The sequence below is a fragment of the Anomalospiza imberbis genome, chromosome 23 (genome assembly GCF_031753505.1).
Source record: "Anomalospiza imberbis isolate Cuckoo-Finch-1a 21T00152 chromosome 23, ASM3175350v1, whole genome shotgun sequence".
Lineage (NCBI taxonomy): Eukaryota > Metazoa > Chordata > Aves > Passeriformes > Viduidae > Anomalospiza > Anomalospiza imberbis.
The window spans coordinates 3,885,935-3,907,313 of NC_089703.1; the positions used below are offsets into that span (position 1 = coordinate 3,885,935).

At 44.7% G+C, this 21,379-nt stretch overlaps 2 protein-coding genes across 2 annotated transcripts; one reads left to right on the forward strand and one right to left on the reverse strand.

The window, feature by feature from the left end:
* Nucleotides 1-981: 981 nt before the first annotated feature.
* Nucleotides 982-8,595, reverse strand: PARK7 (Parkinsonism associated deglycase). Its single transcript, XM_068171463.1, has 7 exons — nt 8,455-8,595; nt 6,257-6,390; nt 5,449-5,550; nt 4,711-4,770; nt 3,798-3,867; nt 2,178-2,264; nt 982-1,444 (listed from the first exon to the last, which is right to left on the reverse strand). The coding sequence occupies exons 2-7, from the start codon at nt 6,344-6,346 to the stop codon at nt 1,284-1,286; spliced, it is 570 nt and encodes a 189-aa protein (XP_068027564.1). The 5' UTR covers nt 6,347-6,390; nt 8,455-8,595; the 3' UTR covers nt 982-1,283.
* A 1,072-nt stretch (nt 8,596-9,667) lies between these two features.
* On the forward strand, nt 9,668-13,310 carry TNFRSF9 (TNF receptor superfamily member 9). The gene is made up of 7 exons (XM_068171379.1): nt 9,668-9,812; nt 9,997-10,119; nt 10,314-10,451; nt 10,953-11,019; nt 11,124-11,260; nt 11,481-11,615; nt 13,002-13,310. Exons 1-7 carry the CDS (start codon nt 9,713-9,715, stop codon nt 13,124-13,126), a joined length of 825 nt encoding a protein of 274 aa, XP_068027480.1. The 5' UTR covers nt 9,668-9,712; the 3' UTR covers nt 13,127-13,310.
* Nucleotides 13,311-21,379: the final 8,069 nt, after the last annotated feature.

Below are 21,379 nucleotides of genomic sequence, written 5' to 3' on the forward strand. Positions count from 1 at the left end.
CAGTAATTGAGAATGAACTTGTTTCCCATTAAAATAAGCAATCATAAAGGCTCCTATGCAGTAATTTTCTAAAGTTCAGACTGTGCACTTCAGATATATGCAGAACCAGATTTCCAGATGCTGGGGTAACTTCAGAGTCCAGTGAGGTGCCATCCTTAGGCACGACTGCTGACAGAGCCAGGTAACACCAGAGTGATTTGGTGAAAGAAAGGTAGCAAACACGGAAATTGATGCCAAGTTGTTAATTCTCATGGGAATACAGCTCCATTACTTCCTCCAGAGACCTGTCCTGCAACTCCTCCAAACTGACAAAGGCTCACTTAAGCCAGGCTTGTAGCAACTTCCAATTTTTAGTAAGCAGAAACAAGCACTGCTACTGGTGGCATTCTACCAAATCCAAACTTCATGCTTTATGGTGGTTATTAGCTGCCCAAATAGCTCAATGGATCTGCAATCATTTAATGCAGAACACAAATTTCAATGTATCATGTTCAACCTGCAGGAACTCTGGGGTGCTTGACAAGGTATGAATATTCACACTCTTAATTTAGTTCCAACACTGCTGGAAAACTAATACTAGTTATTTGCCTTATTTTACCCAAGAAATTGAACATTGTTTTAACTAATTCTAGGTTACAACTTAATAATCTATGTAATGAAATCAGAGAATATCCTGAGCTGGAAGATACAAAGGTCATCAAAACCAACTCCTGACTCAACATAGGGCAACCTAAAAGTCAAACCATGCAGCCAAGAGAAGTGTTGTGAGAAGTGCTGTCCAAACACTTCATGAATGCTAGCAGGGTCATGACCACCTCCCTAGGGAGCTTGTTCCAGTGCTTGGCCACCTTCTCATTCCAGCTCAGACTTCAGAAGAACTGTGTGAGAATCTAAACAGATGTTGTTTTAAATAGTACGTGGTGGTAAAAAGGTTTCATGGGTCTGGGTTGGGAGAGAACACAGAAAGGAACAACACACCAGTAGGGATGCTCCATTTTTATTTACTCAGCAAACATTTTTCCATGTGATTTTTAAATGCCACCCAAGAACTAACTAGGATTATTAGATGCTGGCTTCTTTTTTGCGATGAAGCTTTTTGCTAACAGGATTTTTTTCCAGAAATGAAGACCTTTGGTTTGTTAAGGTATTCCAGTTCAGGTAAGCACAGTTACTAATTTCACCCACAATTAAAGTGTATTTACAACAGTGCACATTACAGTTATTCTACAAAGGATAAGACTCTCTACCTAAGTTTGTCCTAGTGCCTATCCCACACCAGGATTTCAATCTTTCAATATTAGAGGTGCCTTCACCTGTTCAGCCACTTCCTTGCCCAGCAGTGTTTCCACAATGGCCAAGCCAAACTCAAAGCTGGTGCCAGGCCCACGGCTGGTGAGGATGTTCCCGTCCTTCTCCACGCGGCTCTCCGAGTAGGAGTAGTGTGCTTGGGGGAACACACAACAGGAACAGGGTCAGTGTGCAGCACCGTGCCCTCCACAGCTGCCACAGAGGGCACAAGGAGCCCAGCACTGCCTCTGAGCAGCTCATCCCTGCCTGCTGTCCGCAGGGAAGAGCAGGGAGCTCATTCCCAAGGTGTGGGAATGCCCCTCTGATGCTAGAAGCTCCTCAAGAAGTGCTCACTGAGCCTGTCAGCTCCCATGAGGTTACTTCTGGAAGTCAAACTGCTTTTGTGGAGCTGTTCACAAATTTCTTTTTTTTTCCAAATGCATGCAGCAGATATTGGGGGAGCCCATCTGCTCACCTCCAGCCTCATTAATGCTCACAGAATGACCTTCCTAGCATTTCACCATCCCTTCCCTTAGGCTGGAGAAAGAAGTGTGGAGCCATCAGCTGCCACAGAACCAAAGCATTACTCAGAGGAGAGCAGGAAAGGTGCTCCCAGAGTTTGCTGTTAGGACCACTGAGGCAAAGAACCAAAGGGGCAAGAGATGGCTCAGCCTCAAGAGGATAAGGCAATAAATGCTCCTAACATGACAGCAGCAGCAGCAGGATTCCCCCAAGGATGAGAATTTTAGTACAGCCCTCTATTTTCTGGTGATACAGACTCAATTCATAGAGAAAAATTAGAAAAAAAAGCTCTTTTCCTTTCTTAAAATTGCGGGTTCAGGTAAAAAAAAAAAAAAGAAAATCTGAGAAGGATTTGGACAGAAACATACCTCCATTCATCATTTTGTCTTTGGCCAAAGGATGTGTCGTGACTTTGCTTCCATACCCAATCCCATGGGCCAGAAGGGCAGTAGGACCTGTAAGAACACAAGGCTGCACCAGTGAGGAATTGCCTTCTGCTACACCTAAAGAACAGACATTTGGGCATTAGGACTCCCAGGGGTCACAGCTCACTGTGGACAGGTTACTTTTTATAAACACTGATGCCAGCCCTGTCCCTGAATGAAAAAGCTCTCACATTACAGTTCACACTGATGTCCCACCCATGACTGTGCTGCCTTTGAGGGAGTGAAAAACAACCCACTTCCAGACATTTTATTTAAAACTGCTTAAGAAACAAAAGGTCTGCATCTCAATCTGAACATTAATTACCTACAATTACTTTACAACCTTGTTAAACCTTCAATTTAGAGACTTAACAGATAGGATTTCCTTTGAGCAAGTCTCTACACACTGCAGTTGTGTGCCAAGCAGTATTTTGGACAGATCATGGACTAACTGTTCAGTTTTTGGTTTCAAGAGTTTCTCTTTTCATACTTCCTCCTTAGCCTGAATGGAGTAAAGAATTTGTGTCAAGAAGTGCTAAGTCATCAGACAGGAAATCCTTATGGGAATTCTAAAAGAAACTGAAGGCAGGATTTGTCTGACATGAGTTTCATTTCTGTTCATTTGTTTAATTCTGTATTTAGTACAGGAAATAACCTCTTTTGTGTTCAGCTGGAATGAGCTCTAAGAATCATCCTGCTTACAAGCAAAGGCCTCTGCTGGGCAGATGTGAATTTGGATTGTTCTGCAAGAGACACAGATAAAGAAGCAGAAGAGCATCATTGCCAAGTTGAGGAATGTTCACATTTCTGTGTACCTACCACCTAAATGAGGAAGAAAAGCAGAAAACCCCTCCAGGATTGTACCAAAAAACAAAAGTGAAAATCCCCTCCTGCAACACACTCTGACTGCATTTTATGCATTCATCTTCTCTCTCCTCACTCTCTGCTTTAGCTCCCTAGAGCAGCCTTCAGTTGCAGTATTTGCAATTTAAGTATTGGCAATTTTTCACCTTGCTTTTTAAAACACAAATCTTACAAAAGTTCATGATCTGGACACCAAGCTGTGCAGAGTATGTAAGCAGAAAACCCTCTCCTCAAACCAAGTCCATTTTTTTGCTGCAGCTCAGGAAGGGTGAGACTGTAATTCTATATTTCTGGTCTTCTTTCTGAAGCTAAAGGGCAGGAGTGGTAATGTGAGACAAATTTACAGCAATGGTATTCTGCCAGTGCTGTACACTTGCAGAAAGATCACCAGAATAAGCACACACTTAAAAAAATCCTAGCACACTACCTTTCACTTTTTATTTTAAAGACAGTAACACAACTGACTGGAAGGAACTAGGTAAAAACCTGAACTTGCAGGATAAATGTTCACAATTATTTTAGAGATTTTTCTTCTATTAAATTTACAAAAAAAATCAGATGCTGAAAGGTATATATATATAGAGAGAGGAATAAATTCTTGGTACTAAATTACAGGAACACAGATTTCTAAGACAGGACACTCTTCATGCTCCTTCAAAATATCCAAATGCTTTACAAAGCAAGACACTGTTAACCCACCTGCACATATTGCAGCAATCAAGCCTTTTCTGCTTTCCTGGTCCTTCAAAATGTCTTTCACAGCAGCAGACTGTATGAAGAAACATCGCAAGTCATTGTTTGGAGTTGGTTATTTGAAGCGCGGTTGAAACAGTCTACACTGACATTTCATAAACATGTTTTGTACAGAAAACCAACTGGAATTTTTCCTCCCTGCCTCAGGACAGAGGGCAATGAGAACATTAAAAAGGAGAAAAACTGAAACCAAGACATACTTGCTCCAGAAGGAAAGAGGAAGGAAATCAGAAGGAACTGCAAGGAAGTACTTGACCCACATGAAAGCTGGTTAACCCATGGCCATAAAAAGTTGTTTGAAAATACAGGACCAACAGAAAATAGTATTCATAAGATACGTCCAGACAGTCTCTATCATTTTTAAGATTTATATGAGATACTTGTCTCATACTCCATGGCTTACAAACTCTGTGATACAACCTAAACCCTATTTGATAGATCAATTTGTTTGTCTGCTTGCCTTCCACAAGGAATTCATACCACCACTGCAACAATTCTGCACCAGAGACAGAATTCTGCAAGGGAGCAGAGTCCCTTGGGTTTGGATAGTCTTGTGTCTCAGCAGGAAATCTTCATTTGCAATTTCATCTTCATATGAATAGGAACAGAAATCTTCCCATAATGCACAATACCTTTCCACTTTTATTCTGTTTTACTGGGTACTCGTGGCCAAGAATTCACCCAGCCTTCCCACCTATATCATCACAAGAAGGCTTAAGACCATTAACAATTAGTTTACTGGTTCACTCAGAAGAGAATTTTTAGATGCTGAACTGAATATGCAGGATTACTAAACAAGTGCTGACCACCCCACTACTCATGAAAATGCCCATGAGTTTTTAAAATGCCAGAACTTTACCTCAGACAAGTTTTGAGCCCCAAGGTTCCCTCCAGGCAGGACCACAACATCATAAGGCCCCTAAACAAAGACAAAACTGTTCTGTTGAATACAGGCTGACACATACATTACACTCTTTACGTACATTACGCTGTTTGAAGACCGCTGCAGCTGATTCAAGTGGAAAGCGAAGAAATCTACCTTTTCTTTCACTGAACAACACTTTATGATCAGAAAACCAGTTCCAATTATGAAAAAAATTACTATTTCCTGTTCCAGGAAAAGCCTATTATCAATTAAGTCCCTCACAGAACTGACTGTTAAGCCTAGTGCACTGAAAAGCTTCAGCAAGCAAGTGACAGCTCTTGGGTTGTAAAGACAAGTGGTTTTGCTCCAACCTTACTGTACAGGCCTAACTATAACATTATTTAGCTTCTCATCACAACTTTTGAGTTGGCTCAAATCACAGTATTTTGTCAAGCCAACTAACAGGAAAAATACAGCTCTGTGACTGGCCCTTTGGAAAATCAAACACCTGGGCAGAATTAAGAAATATATCTGAACCCAGCAGGCTATGAAGCAGCATATCAGTGAAGGGGAGCACAGTGGGATGCACAGTTCTGTAAATCACTGCTACACAAAGTTAACACAACATGCAATATATGTTCACAAAGGTAATGCATAAGCTTTCCAAATTCACCTCAGAAACTGTGAGAGAGACTATGCTGGCCATTATATCAGAGAAGGGTGATGACCAACCTCTTTTCTGGCATCTTCAAGACTGGCATCAGGACAAATGAAGACATCTCGACTGCACTGCACTGGTTCTTTTCCTGTTAGGCCTGCAACAGTCACCTTGATCTAACAGGAGAACAAATATATTATTACAAAACAAGAATTTGGGGCATTATTCTTATATGTTAGTTCTTAAGTAGTACACGGAACAAATGAAGCTGCACTGAGAGCTTGCTCCTCTTATGACAGCCAAAATGGGGAGCACAGTGATGGAATGACAAAAGTGGTGGGAGAAGGAAATTTTTATTTCAGTCATTTCTATATAAGTGAGGTTGGTGTGTTTATTTAAAGTATTATTTTCATTCCTAATGAGATGATAACTGTGTGCTACTACAACTGCCAAGAGTAACAAACAGCATAAGGAATCCCAACAGCCAGAACTGTAGTTAATAACTGAATTTCAAAAGCAGCACCAGAAAAGCTAAGCAATGTCATGAGCTGTAATATACTGAGCTTTTCAGACCCCTACAAAAGAGAAACTTCCAGTTACTATACATGGAAGTAGCTGTGTTTTCTGACAGAGTAGGATTTACTTGAAATATTTGCTTTAGTCCACATCAGACTTGTACTTTGAAAGGTTACCAACAAATGTCAGTTGTCAGGCATGCTCATTAGGTGCACGACACAAATATTTGCTAACCAGTAAGGTGATGAGGGTAAATTTTCACTTCACAGAGCACACGCTGAATTCCTGGAAATGAACATCCACTTGAGGCAATGATTTCCCCTTGACCAGGCACACACAAAGATTATTCACTGTCTGCATACTCACCCCAGCTCTTCTCATAACATCAGTGGGGATTACAGTTTCCATCTCCTCTGCCCCTTTAGCCAGAATCACCAGTGCTCTCTTGGAGGCCATGGCTTGTGGGGCTGCTCTTAGGGAGATGGCTGTGAAGGAAGGGGCTGAGGGAGGTAAAAAGACAATGTGGTTAGAAGGCAAATCCCCTTGTATGAATCCTTCCTTATGTTTAAACTGAATAGTAACTTGTACTTTTGCACGGTCTTTCATTTAAACCACCTCAAAATTCACTGGCTTAAATCAATATCCATAGCCATCCTGTTTAACTAAGGAGCTTTTAAAAAAGAATGCATTATGATATTAAAAGATTAAGGCACTTGTGCAAGTGGGAGGCACAGCACATCAGCACCAGAAGAAGAAGCAGCCTGGCCTAACCAAGACCTTAATCATGACCTGTGTCTGCCAGAGAGAGGGGTTCAGGGTGGGTGGCAGGGCTGTTTTCAATTTGCACACCCTCACTCATTCCGAGACGACTGACTCCTACCCAGGTCAGCACTTACAAAAAGGGCTTGCATGAGCTTTGACCTCACATCTGGTTTTTAGTTTCCACCCAGCATGCTGCATGAGGAGTTTCCTGTGACTTAACAGTGAGTCGACCAGTGCCCCTGCAAAATCTCACCAACAGATTTTCTGGGTTATTTTGAAATGTTGTGGGGGAAGAAACACATGTGCACATGTGTGATGGGGGAGCAGACCACAGGATTTAGCAAATGGAACAAACCAGCCTTAAGACTTTTTTTTTTTTTTTTTATTTCTAAACTCAAGTTGAGGTGAATGGCCAAATTTCCATTTGAAGGTTAAGTTAAAATAACTTAAATCATGTAAAATACCCACTAACTCATACAGGTCTGAGAGGAATCTGTGAAAGCACCTGTGATGTGAGGAGGCATTTCACAGGCTACTGCTCTGTAAGACAGAGATTTCTGTCCTATGCAGGGACCTTCCATCTAGAACTGCACGTAGTGCCTGGGAGCCCTTTGTAAAATGTGATGCATGTTTAGGTGCCTACATAAAATAAAATCATCCTCACCCTGCTTCAACTTCACCTGTTTTCAGGTTTTCTCCCTAGAGGCAGCCTCCTTTAGAATGTTATTTCTAGGAGGCAGTAATATATAGCACAACATCCCACAGCATGCTGACCCAGCCCAAGCAGAATAATTCACTGTGTCAAATCCTACTTTTAGGGCAGCTTTAGGTACTGTCAATGCAAAGCCCACTGATCAAGTAGACCCAAATCAGAGGCAGTAGTAATAACTTCAGAACAACCTAGAGCTTCTTAACAGCTTGAGGGTACACAGTGATTCTGCAAAATTTTCATATGAATTTGACCAGCAATAAACTACCTGAATAGCCACCATGCAGAAATGCTGTGTTTGCTTTTTATTGAAGAAAAATAATCTAGATCACAGTTTGCACCCCTGTCTTTCATTAATTCTTTAGATTAAAACAGGCACCTGACCCTGAAACCTTTACTCTTTCTCCTAGTTTTGCAAAACGCAGTCTCTCCATAGTGCCTATTGATATTTATTGTACCACACTGCCAAATTCTTGACCACAAGTACTGTTCTTCATCTGGGCGCACATGTAAATAGCTGTCCCACTACTACGGAAAGACAGTTTTTGAGAAGGCAAAAGTAAGTTACACAGACCTAACAGCAACTTCACTTAACAAGTCATTTAACAAGCTACCTACGCATAGTAAATGCCAGTCCCATGTGCTCCTCAGTGCCAGCTAAGGCTGCCTCAAACCTATCAGCCAAACGTAGAGCCCTGCGTGGGCACACGTGCCTTTCCGGAGATGGTGACCCGCGCTGATTCAGAAACTCTAACGAGGGCGGCTTGGCACAAAAATCACACCCTTCAGTGCCCCGACCGCGGAGCCCGCCATTCACAGGCAGGGCGCGGCTGGAGGCGCGGCAGCCCGGGTGGAAAGGCCGCATCCCCACGTTCGCATCCGCTCGCCCGGGACGCGGCGCCATTCCCCGCAGCAGCGACAGCACGGGCCGCGCCCGGGCCGAGGCCTCCTCGCGGGCACGGCGGGGCTTCGGGCCCCGGGACGCGGCCGCCTGGGCACCGCAACCGGGCCCGGCCGCCGAACCCTCCGCCCGCACCGACACCCTCCGCCCGCCAGGGCTCGCCGGCCCGGGCCCGCGGCGGCCACAACTCACCTCAGCGGGGCCGCGGGCGGCTCTGGGGCGCTCCGCCCCGGCCCCGCCCCGCCGCTCGCCCGCGCTGCCGACGCGCTCCGCTTTTCTCGCGGCCTCTCGGGACGCAGAGAGCCCTCCGGTGCCCCCGCCGAGACGAGTCGGCTGCTCCGGCGGCGCGACCGCAAACCGAGCTGCTGCTGCCGCCGCTGCCGCCCCTCGGGCAGCCCCGCACGGACCGAGCAGAGCCGAGCCTTGCTCTTCTCCGCCCTCTGCCCGAAGCCTCTGCCCGACTCTTGTTTCCCCAGGCTCACAGGGAATGCCTGTGGCTCAGGGATGATGTTGCCCCTGGTTTCGGTGTTTTGAAGGACAGACAGAGCTGTTAACGGGGACCTTTAGGACTGCAAAGCTCTGCTGTGTAAAAACCTGCTCGCAGGTGCTGGCAGGCCCGGTCTGGCTCCTGGGTGCCGGGCGCACGAGAGCTCCGGCAGAGCAGCTCAAGGCCAGGGAAGGAGAGCCGGTCATGGGGAAGGACTTCGCTGAGGGCTCTGCTGGGATCGGTGTGAGGTTCAGCTCCCGGTACGGGGCGCTTTGTGTGCTGCCCACAGCGGACTCCGCTCAGAGCCCTGGACAGGCTGGTCCCTGCTCTGCCTGCCCGTGTGCCGGGCACACACACACCGAAGATGCGTTCGCTTCTCCGCTCCAACTCCGCGCTCACCGCGTCTGCTCCGGGCCCGGCTGAGGGACAGGACCGCGCCCGGGGATTGGCTGCGGGGACGGGCAGGGGGCGGGGCCAGGCCAGGGGATTGGCTGCGAGGGCCCGCAGGGGGCGGGGCCGCGCCGCTCCCGTGCCGGCCGGTGCGCGGTGCGCGGTGCGCGCTCCCTGGGGCGGGGGTTCCACACGCGCGCGGCCGGAGCGCGGCGCTCCGCCGTTCCCTGCGGTGCCCATGTGGTTTCAGCACCTCCGGCATGGCTGCGGTCTGCCAGCCCCGCCTCTCGCCTTTCTCCTCGCGGGGATTCCACGCGGCACTCATCGGGAAGCCCCAGTGGTGAAAAGGGCGACCGCTGACCGGCATCGCTGAGAGAGCTCTGCGGGCGCTGCCCGGCAGAGCTGAGGGGTCGCGCCTCTGGGAGGGTCCGGAAAGTCCCGCCGGGCGGGGGTTTCCCCGCCGCCCCGGGATGACGCAGCAGACCCCTCGGGGGCGGCCGCTAGGGGCCGGTGCCGGGAGTCCCGCGCGCAGTCCCGCCGGCCGCGCCGCCCCGCTCCGACCCGCTCCGACCCATGGCTCCGGGCCGGGCGCTGCTGCCCGCGGCGCTGCTGGCGCTGGCGCTGAGCCCGGGGCCCGCGGCCGCGCTGCCGTGCGCCGCTCACTGCCCGGCGGGTAAGGGCCGTGCCGGGGCGCGGCGGGGCGCGGCCCGCGGTGACCGCCGTGTCTCGGCCCGCGGTGACCGCCGTGTCTCGGCCCGCGGTGACCGCCGTGTCTCGGCCCGCGGTAGCCGCTGTGTCTCGGCCCGCGGTGACCGCTGTGTCTCGGCCCGCGGTGACCGCTGTGTCTCGGCCCGCAGGTACGTTCGTAGCGAGCGCCGACTGCGGACGGGGAGCGGGCGCGTCCTGCCAGCCCTGCCCGGCCGGCACCTTCTCCAGCGCGGCGGCACGCGGCGGCTGCAGGATGTGTCGGCAGTGCCAAGGTACCGGCGGCGATGCCACCAGCCCTGCTGTCACCTCCCGTGGCAACGACGTGCCCGGGCTGGCCAAATAACGCTGCGCGTCTGCGGGGCTTCTCGCTGAAGCCGCCAGCCTGGTTCTTGTGCGAGCAAAGGTCCGAGCCTTTGCTGCACCACGCTGGGCACGCTGTAGCCTAAAACTGGTTTTCTCCTTGCAGGACTATTTCAGTATTTGAAAAGGTGTTCCTCAACAAGTGATGCTGAGTGCACGTGCAAGGAGGGCTATCGCTGCGGCGGTGATGGCTGCACCTACTGCACCCGAAGCTGTGGCGTGGGCCGGGAGAGCACCAGGAACGGTAGGATCACCTTTTCCCAGCAGCTGAAAGCCCCTCTGCATCCTGCACCAGACACACTGCACTGCCTCGTGCGCGGTGCAGAAGCAGATAGAGGAAGGACCTCGCAAGATAAGAGCTGCCACTGCTGCTAAACACTTTGCATGGTGTGTGGAGTAAGCTCAGGAGCAGAAAAGCCCACCACACTCTGGGCCCTACTACAGCTCAAATCATGCACCAGTTAGTTCCCTTTGCATGGCAGCTCTTTGGCTGCCAGCATGAGGGAAACTGAACTGGGAACTCTGGAGTTAGGCATGGTTTGTGGCATTTTGTGCCGAATCAACTGGTTTTTTTTAGCTAAGTACTGTACTGGTCTGTGGCTGACAGGCAAAGACTTGCCTTGCATACTCAGAGCAGCTTATGAAGTAGTAATTTTGACATTGTACAAGCAGGCAAAAATAATGTTTCATATGTTGCATTTCAAATGTTATCTTGTACAATTTTACCTATCCTTGTCTGTTTAAGGTTGCCAGGCTTGCCGCTACGGAACCTTTAATGATCAGCCCAATGGCTCCTGTAAAAACTGGACAATGTAAGTAAACTTAAAAAAAAAAAAAAAAAAGCTACAGCTCATACACTTGACTAGAATTTTAAATTTCTTTTCCTTTTCCCCACTTTGCTGTTAATGTCCTTCAGGTGCTCTGAAAACCAAGTCCTGGAGCCTGGAACTCCAGCAAAAGATGTCATTTGCAAAGACGCTTCAGTTAATTTCACTTTAGTCACTACTCTACCTACAGCATCTCTTGAAATTCCATTTTCTATCACTGTGCCAGGTGAGCCGTTGTGTAATATTGCTTATGGAGGTAAAGAATTGTGACCTACTTAAACATACTGTAGCTCATTCACCTTCCATTAAAAGCAAAAGTCCTTCTGTGCATTTCCAGTGTTGCAGACTGATCCAGAAGCAGAATGGGAGACAAAGTTTTCAGCTAATTCAAGGGCAGTATAATTTTGTTCTGTTAATACTCTTAGAGAATGTTATTTATTTCCTAGGCAAGGATGTTCAGACAGACATGATCAGGATTTCTCTTGCTGTGGCTGGGCTGTCGTGCGTAGTGTTTCTGCTGCCTTTGTGCATCTGCTTCAGTGTCTGGCAGAAAAAGAAACTACATGCTGTCTTCGAGAAAAGTAAGATAAATATGCTCTTCAGTTTTTGTTTTTGAAATTAGACAGAAGTCAGGAATCCAGGTTAAGTGCTTTACAAAAGTAGTTGCAATAGCTTTGGTTTTTCTTTTTTGGTCTTGTAAGTCAGAAGCAATGGGAAGGGAAACAGTTTTGGAATTTTTATTGCAGAAAGCACTGTGGGTGTTAGGTCAAGTGCATGCTTATGCTTAGAAGTGGACTATTTGTGAGAGATGAAAAAACTCAGCTGCTCCAGTTAAGGGTCAGGTCATTTTATGACTTCCAAGCATCATCCTTGGCCTGTGTGGCTGTGACACTTGGGAGTTCTCTCTGCTCACAGAGAGGACACATGGCCTGGAGTGAGTGTCCTGGAGCTCTGGCTGCAGTAGGAGAGGGGACGTCAGTCAGGGTGTGCTGTGCAGACTCAGCCGGAGTCCAGCACTGCCCTCTGAGAGCTAGTAAGTCCTGGGCAAGCCCAAGGGTTCAGCACAACGATGAAGCTGATTCCATTCAATGTCATTTATGGTTGGTTTGTTTGGTTTTTTGGGGGGGTTCTCTCTCCCTTCCTCTTCTTTTCCCCTGTTCTAAGGATAAGGTCTGAATCTTCTAGTATAACTCTAAATACAGAAGACCATAGCAGTCCAAAAATCTATTTCCCTCATGCTGGTCTTCCTTTCATTGCCATGACAAACAGAGCACAAGAGGCCCTGCTAAATTAGGGAAACCAAAGTATGATAAATTAGTTTTATCAGATATACATGCTGTAGAGGAATAATTTCAGATTATAGAATAACTTGGAAGATTTTTTTTTTTCTTTCCTGCATTTGTGAGTGAGGGATGGTGAAATAAGATGGCTGAATAAATGAAACAGAAAGGGAACATTTGTCCAGTTCTGGGCCCCTCACTTGAAGAAACATTGAGGTGCTGGAGTGAGTCCAGAGAAGGGTAACAAAGCTGGGGAAGAATCTAGAAGGTAAAGTCTTTGAGGGGCAGCTGAGGGAACTGGGGTTGTTTAGTCAAGAGAGAAGAAAAGGATCAGGGGAGACCTTGCCTTCTACAGCTCCCTGAAATGTGGCTGTAGCCAGATGGGGATTAGTCTTTTCTCCCAGGTGACCAGTGACAGGACAAGAGGACACAGCCTTAAGCTACACCAGGGGAGGTTCAGCTTGGAGATGAGGAGGAATGTCTTCCCAAAAAAAGGTTGTTAAAGATTGGAACAGGCTGCCCAGGAGGTGGTGGAGTGACTGTCCCTGGAGGTGTTCAGGAAACAACTGGACATGGCACTCAGAGCTCTGGTCTGGTTTACAGCATGTATGGTCAAAGGCTGGACTAAATGGTCTCAGAGGTCTTTTCCAACCCAGCTGATTCTGTGAATCTGTTCTTTTTCTTCAGTGCACACACCTGAACAGTCAGTTCAAGAAGATGATGCCTGCAGCTGCCACTTCCCTGAGGAAGAACAAGGTGAATATCAGAATCCTGGCAAGTCCACAGAATTGAGAGATCTTCTGGTGAACTAGAAATTGAACTGCCCAAGTCAGCCACATTTGAATTTTCTTCTGGAACACAGAACAAGAACCTGTTTATGTAAATAGAGCAGGTGTCAGCACCTGAGTGTTAGAGCAGTAAATTGTCCAGCCACTGGGGAAAAAGTGGCTTTTTAAATATTTCTTTAAAAAATAATAAAAAACCCCTCCAAAACAGTTTGCTGATTATCTTCCTCTAGAAGTAAGGATAAAGGATATTTCAAAGAAGTGGTTCTTGATCTACATGTGAAAAGAAGTACTGCATTTAAAAGCTCTAACAGAAGTGCAGAATAGTTTTCTGGTCCATCATTAATGTTACCTGAGCCATCATTTACATGCATTCCAAAAGCATCTGAAGCTAAAAAGGAGATCACATTGTAGAGTCACTGGTGACACTCACAGTCTCTTACTACCAGCCATCCTCTTGAGTGTGGAGCTGCAGCTCCTCCCAAAGTCTGGCTCAAACCCAGCAGTCCTGGGGTTTGTGTGCAAATACAGATGAAGCTCATTTGATCCCATCACGCTTGGAAACAGATCCCTGGCCTCACCACTGCACATCCTTGCATGCAGGGGAAAGGAAGCCATGAAAATCTTGAGCTGCAAAGCGCTCCGCAGCAGCATCTGCTGTTGTGTTACACTGACTGGCTTGAGGGAGGCAGTGGAAACACTGAGAGAAGCTGTGGTTGACTTGCACTTAGAAAGAGCTGTTACTTTGCAGCTGGACTGCACCACCTTCAGCCCTACATCACGCAGCTTTGATCTTTCAGGTGACGTAAACTTTAGGTACATTGCAGCTGGAAGTGTGATATCTTTGTGGTACTATTTTTGTAACTGAGGTTGGAAAGATTTTAACATCAGACACTGTATCTGTCTCTGATCAAACACTGTTAACTTTGGTCTTGAGAAAAAAGAAAATGCATGTTTGAGTCACCGCATTCGCAACACCATTTTAAATCATTTACAAACCTCATATATTTTATTACTTCAGTAAATGTGATTAAAAAATAGAATTAAAATACACCAATATGTGGGTTAAGGGTGATTTTCCCCCTCTCTGATTTCAATGCAAGAGAAAACGATTTTGCATTTGAACAACAAGAAGCCATCTCTGCCTTCAGCAGGTTACAATAGCAGATTATTTTCACCAAGCCACACTTACACATTTTGATAAACTTGCATGCAAGTAAATATAAAATAGTAAGTTTTATATTGTGAGAAATTAAGTGCCATAAAAAGCCTGAATTGTGAACTGTTTTTATTTTTATCCCTAGCTCAAGTCTTCTCTCTATTGGTACTTTAAACCATGAGAACTGAGTGACTATTACATCAAAATCACAAACTTGAAGGCGTGAACAGGGCACATGAAAAGCCCCAAACTATTTATAAAACTATCTATTTATAAATAAAAGAGTGGCTTTTGCTGTATCTAGTCACCATTGAATGTATCTTAGAACAAGATAAAAAGAATAGTTCTGCTTGTCATTAATTTCTAGCCTAAACATAAGGTAAAGAATTAATGTACACGTCCTGTAACTCAAAACATCTGGTGGTTGGTTTCCCCTTAGAAAAAAAGAGGTAACATTTGGAATTTTACATGTTGCTGATAAGTTCTGCATATATTTTTAAATGCTTTAAATAAAGTGCAAACCCCTTCTTGTCTGTACCATACCTGAAGCAGAAATAAATCTGCTTAGTGACCAGCAAGGACACATTTCCACCAAAACTGGAGTTCTGACTGTTTCAGGGAATAGTCATTCACAGAAGAAAGTACATTCTGAATAAAATGTTAGAAACAACCTTTCAATCAAAGAGTTATGTGGATAATCTTACCTGTGACTTGTGTAATTTGAGAGTACTGAGGCCTGAATTAATGATAAACAGATTTTGTTGGCACAAACATCTGTTGTCAAATATGTGCAGATGATACATTTGCATTTCACAATGATGCACATCACCTGGCCACAGAAGCAGCACAAGAGATTGGCTAATTTGTACTTCTGTGAAATACTTCAAATACATTTAAAAGCAAACACGTTTATAAATAAGAACCAAGGAGAGACTGGAAGATACCATATTTTGGAAAGTGAAATAAGTTGTGGTACAATTGCAAAGGAAAGATCAGGGTACTTCACAGCATGCAGTGCTTGCTCACTCCCCAGAAACTTTGGCAGCAGAGCTGTATTTCACGTGGTCCTCACAGAACTGAAAACAAATACAGGTGAATTCATCTGTTTTGCCACCAAGCACCCAAGCAGGACATTCCAACTGATAACAAGAGCACCACTACAAATACCAAGATAGTTGGAGTGTTTAGTCATTTTCAGATTAATACCATATTCAAATTCTAGGAATTGTGGCTGTCTATAAAAAATTCAAATTACAGCCATAGAATCATGCATTTCCTTGAACATCCTTCATTCTTGTGTGGTGTGCAATTTCCCTTCATGTGATCATATAGAACAAATCTATGAGCAGCTTGCTCCCATTCTAGACCACTCATAAACAGATATTTAGTAAAAAAAAAAGTACTAAAGAACTTGCTTAATCTTCCTTTTTGTTATGCTTGTAGCAGACAGCTGTAAAACCACTTCTGGCAGCATGCTATGAAAATGCACTAAGCAGACTCATCAATTAAGTTTGTTAGGAAGCTCACCTCTGCAAAAAAGACACATACTTGTGCCTTCCTTTTTTCCTTTTTAAGCTATCCTTGTGTCTTCTGAAAAAAAGTCCATAGCAGGTAGTAAAACTTCAGTCAAAGGTAGGTAATATGACAAGGGGCTAACTATTATTATCTTTGCTACTTCTGTGGCAAACCACAGAAGCAGAAATTATGTCAGTATGCAATGTTTTAAAATACTTTGTTCTTTGCTTTTACAAAGTGCTACATAGTAAGATTTAGGGATCATCAGTGACTAGATTAAAAGAAACACTGTCATCACAATTAAATTTCTACTAGCTTTCCTGAATAGAATTTGTGGCCGAATTTGTCTGTTTTTTAACACAGAGGACAGCAGCCTTCCTACCTGCATGTAAAAAAGTCTTTTATCTAGGAAGGGTGAATGGGAAAAAACTGCACTGTACCTCTTACTACTGGTGATTAAAGCAGAAGGAAGCAGTAAAGCCTGGCTGTCCATAATTCACAAGAAGAGCTGTGAAAAAGAAGCATTTTTTGGCAATGACAAATAGTTGATAGTCCATGTGCATCCTGGCTTCACAGGGAGCTTTTATTGAACACCCAGGCTGTTCCATAGCTGAAGAACAGGTTGTTGTGGGTTGTGGTGGCTACAGAGAAGGGAGTTCGGTGGAGTTTAGGGGGTGACCATATGTGTGTTTATTCTACACCACACACGTCACGCTGGGGTGTGGTTTTTCAGGCAAGAAAAGCTGGGGGGCTGGAATTGGAAGTTCAGCACCTTGCCTCACTGGCCAAAGCAGAGGGACTGTCCCCAGCCAGCTCTGGTGACCTTAGCTCCTCTGCTGCTTCCCCCTCCCATTTTCTCTGGCCTGAAGGAACAGCTTTGAGGTGCTGCTGAGCCAGCAGGGCCAGGGGGCACGAGGTCAGCTATGTCCCCAGCAGGGACATTTTTTCGCCTCCAACAGTGGAGAAGTGGCAGCATCTGCAGAAAAACCAAGCTCAGTGAAGTGGCTACACAACTCTGATTTGAACAATGGAGCTTCTGGGGGTTGTTTGGCTCTGGTTTTTGTTGTTTTCAGGCTGGGGGGGATACTCGCCATGGGAGCTCTCCTCCCCATATTGCCTTTGTTTCCCAAATACTATGTGAAGCAGGACAGAGGAATGGTCAGGACAAAGGCACCTTGGACAGGAAGCATCTGCCAGCACGGTTTTTTTTTTTTTGTTGTTGTTCCCTATAGTGAATACCCCTTTGTGGGTAAAACACCTTCTCTTTTTTATATTTTTGCTATTAATGCAGCTGTTGTTATTGTGTGTCTCATTCCACTGCTTTCTGGTGCTGGGAAATTGTTATTTCAAACCATAATATCTCTTTTATTGTCCCTCCTTCACTGGAAGGGGTAGAGGAAAGAGAGTGGCTTATTTGGAGTTTAGTTCCTTCCAAGCTCCAGGGAGACTGAAGCCTTTCAGTAATTAAAGGGAAGTTATAAAGAAGAGGGAGAGGGACTTGGTACAGTGACAGTGACAGGACAAGGGGGAATGGTTTTAAACCAAAAGGAATTGCAATTAGGTGTTAAGAAAGAAATTCTTCACTTAAAAGTGTGGTTAGGCCCTGGAAGAGGTTGCCCAGAGAAGCTGTGGCTGCCCCATCCCTGGAATTGCTCAAGGCCAGGTTAGAAAAGATGTGGAACATCCTGATCTATTGGTAAGATCCCTGCCCATAGCAGGGAAGTAGAACTAAATGATCTTTAAGATCCCTTCCAGCCCAAATAATTCTGTAATTCTATGGTAACTCTTTGAGTTTTAAGTGTTCTCTGCTTTCTGTGCATGTCTTTTTTTTTGACAGTCATTTAATTTATTATATAGCATGCAAAATGTAACTGGGAATGCCCTGATGACTCTCAAGCAGCCCAGGTGGCCGAGGATGAGGTAACAGGCCAGATGCAAGCTTTTTGAATTTCCATCTGTTTTTCTTGGAAGTCAGAAAGTGTACTGCCTCTGCCCAAGTGATGTCAGCAGAATTCTGAAGGCATGGAAAAAGGAGAAAAATTCTCTTTAAATACAAGTATAAGCAGAGGAGCCTGCTGCTTTTTTATTGCTTCCAGAACCAGCACCATTTCCTGGCATAGGTTAGTGGCATCAGTAATTAAAATCATGTTCGTCACATGCCTTGGCTTTGTAATTTCTTGCAAGAGTTGTGTGGCTAAGGAAAGTAGAAGGCTCATAGCAAAAGGGTTTCTGTTTCTCACCTCCTGTAGAAACTGATGTTTCTGTGCCTAATGCTTCTGGATGACAGAGACTCTGAGATTGTGGTGGCTCCTCTAAAACATGAAAACTGCAGATAATTTTTAAAAAACAGAATATGATTTCTTATTTTCAGTCTTTCTATCAGATCCTTCACAGGACAGAAGTACAGTCTCCTCTGACAGTTGTTCTGATATTAACACAATGATGCAAAAACATTTGTAGGAGATGGTCCAATGAGACAACACACAGGAAACATCAGCAGGCAACTTGTACCACTGCACTTGACTTTTTGTCACCTGTTTGAAAGTCAAGGTAAGTTTCATTCTTAAAATGACTCTAAGTCTTATTTTATTACCAAGTGTCACCTCAGCTCCTCTCTCAGGTAGGAACAAGCCTTCCCTAATACAAGGAGGCCTCAGGGGCTTAAGAGGAGGGTTCTGTACCCCACGGGTTCTGTGTTAGCTGAGCATAACAGCTGTTGGATACTGTTCCTGCCTTCACTGTAATAAGAAATTTTAACACAATCTACAACAAAAATGGAATTTCCCTCTAACATCAATTTGGCAGAAGTTTGTTGTGATGTCACCTACTGTGTTTCCTTTCACCTTCTGGATCCTGGGTGCCTGCCAGGTCAAGCATCAGACTATACTGAATCAAAGTGGATTGTACTTTAACAAAAACCACTGCCTGAACACATCCTGAAACCAGGGAACATCTCTCCTGTTTTAATCTATTTGCTTTAAGAAAATAAATAAAGTTTTATTTGCTTTAGCAAATGGAAAATTGCACACACAGACACTACTTCAATTTAAGGATGACTTATCACTTAGCGCACCTTAAACCTGTTACATCTACTCCCATTTTACATAACCCAAACTGAAACAAGCCACTCAAAACTGAAATAAAATATCCGAGTTACCCATTTAAGTCAGGTTTAAAACAAATCTTAGGCTACTTCACCTCACTTTTCTCCTGCATACAAACACTTCAGCAGGTTTAAAACAAAAAAATTTTGAAAAAAAAAAGAAGAGCAAGGTGTGTGGAGAGGTAAAAGCAACCACTTACCTTTAGTTACAACACTATAGACTTGAGAAATATTAAAAAAATAATCCTTCTAGTATTCACAGCATTGATATTTTAATACTGTTCATTCAGAACAATCATAAACCATTTAACCTGGAGAGAACACTAAACAGGCCTGTAACAAGCAAAAAGACAAAAAGAAAAAACAGGGTATCACACTACTTTTAGCCATCTTCTTACAAACTTTAGAGCAACTTTGAAAAAGAACACAATTCTAATGTAGATGTACATACATGCCCAAACCAGTGTTTACTGGAGTATCTAAAAGATAATCTATTTTTCTTAAACTAGAATGGAAAACACAGTTGGTATTTGAAAGGAGTGGTGGGAAAAATACATCATCGACTTCAGAGAAGCTGCACATTGCAGTTTAGCACCACAGTTGTCTGATCAAGCTACAATCTCATCACAAGGGCAAAAAGATCCAAAATCCCACACCCCCATCAACATTATGAGTGTTAAAGGCACCCCTAATAATGCAATTTTTTGACTTGCTGTGGCACACCTCAGTACATGTATTACCTTAGAGAAGTAGAAGTGTAAGCACAGGAAATTCTTGATGGTTCCATCAAACTTAAGAGTTCTAATAGGAGAAAAGGAAGCTGCTCTTCTTCTTCAGCTTGAGAGTTAAATGATTTAAGAAGCTGAACAGGCACTGTGCTCATGAACCCAGTGGATATGTCAGTGACATATCCTCTTGTCACTGCATCTCACTGTGCACTCCTCAGTAGGGTGGGCTATGATCAGAAAATTCACAGGGAACAGGGAGGCTGTAACATGGAACAAACACTGTGTGCTTTTCCACAGTGATTAAATCTGCCTCAGGGAATTACAGAACAGCAAAAAGATTGACTGTGCTGTGGCAGTACTAGTTAGCTGGCCCTGTGTATCTTTCTGCACCTTCTTCCAGTCATTCCTGAGGACACATAAAGAGATCATCATATAAATGAAACACGAATATGGTGGCAGAAACAAGTACTAAATGAAAGTAGCTTTGGAGGCTTCCCACTTTATCCTATTTCCACATATGGTGGTTGGCAATGGATTCTTTCTTTCTAAGCATAAATCCTGACTGTCTTGTAGAGGATTTTTAGAAAAGCTACATGGGCACTGGGACGGGATACTACATGGTCTAGGCTTTGTAAAATCAACTCACTTCCTCAGATGAAAAGGCCAAGAGTAGAGCCAGAAACACCTCCCCATCACCTTCTTCAGCCTAAGGAAGCAGGATTGTCACAAGCACTAGTGGAGATATGGATGTCATGAGCAGGAACCACTGAATCATTTAGGTTTGCATGGAACTTGAAGATCATAAATTACCTCTAAAAGTTGTAGTGGAGTGTTGTTCATTGCAAAGATCTGCAGCATTTTTTCCTCCTTCACCAGAATACAGTTCTTCTGTACATTACAGGACAGGGCCTGCAGGAAGCAGGAGCATAAAGAGAAAATACAGGACTGTGCTGGAATGAGCATATCAGATATATCCTTTCCTGGTGATACAGATCCTAACTCTTCCAAGCACTGGTGGATCTTCCTTGTTTCCAGATTTCTGTAGAAGACTCTGCTCGGAAGTAGCCAACTAAATTGGTCTTGTCTGTAACAATCCTGACTCATAAAAGATGCATACATAAGCAAAAGAATGAGAGTATCCAACTAAAGACTCACTGCTCTTCAGAACCCTCTTATATCATAAATATGCCTTGGGAATTGGAAAGAGGATTCTGATCCCATTACAGTAAGAAACATTTAACTTGACCATCAAAAGGCAAAGATCTGTCATCTGCTTCCTTCACCTTTGTTAATTCCTGCTCCTGTGGGTCACTCCCATTCCCAGGGACAGTTTTCTACCCCAGTCAAGATCAGTGATCACAAGGAAATCAGTTAACTCTTACAGCAGGAATTCTTTGCTAAACTGGAAAATAGCTCTTAAACAGTGAAGATCCTACACAGCTGAGTGCCAAGGAAAACACATTCATTTACAAAACAACCTTGGAAGAACTGTTTTAAACCTCAAGTTGCCCAGTGAGACCTATGCCAACCCTCCCCCATTAAATACATGTATTTGCCCTGAAATGTGAATCACTGAGCCTGCAGAGATTCCATTTAATTAAGAAAAAAACTCTGCTAGCAAAGGATTAAAGGGATTATGCAGCCAGAAAACAGAGTAAAAAAATTAAAGTCTGCTTTTGTGCGCCATTCATTTACTGCCTACGCTAAGTGGACGACAGCTAAATGATTATTAGCATTGCTCTTAATTAGTCAGTGGCTCCCACCCACACACTGAA

Bases quoted from the DNA above. Each gene is read 5' to 3' on its own strand.
- TNFRSF9 (XM_068171379.1), top strand. From the start codon at position 9,713: ATGGCTCCGGGCCGGGCGCTGCTGCCCGCGGCGCTGCTGGCGCTGGCG. The intron at 9,813-9,996 runs GTAAGGGCCGTG...CTCGGCCCGCAG, and splicing joins CGCCGCTCACTGCCCGGCGG to GTACGTTCGTAGCGAGCGCC. The intron at 10,120-10,313 runs GTACCGGCGGCG...TTCTCCTTGCAG, and splicing joins GATGTGTCGGCAGTGCCAAG to GACTATTTCAGTATTTGAAA.
- PARK7 (XM_068171463.1), bottom strand. From the start codon at position 6,346: ATGGCCTCCAAGAGAGCACTGGTGATTCTGGCTAAAGGGGCAGAGGAG. The intron at 4,771-5,448 runs GTTGGTCATCAC...GTCTTTGTTTAG, and splicing joins TTGAAGATGCCAGAAAAGAG to GGGCCTTATGATGTTGTGGT. The intron at 1,445-2,177 runs GTATGTTTCTGT...TGTTCCCCCAAG, and splicing joins AGACAAAATGATGAATGGAG to CACACTACTCCTACTCGGAG.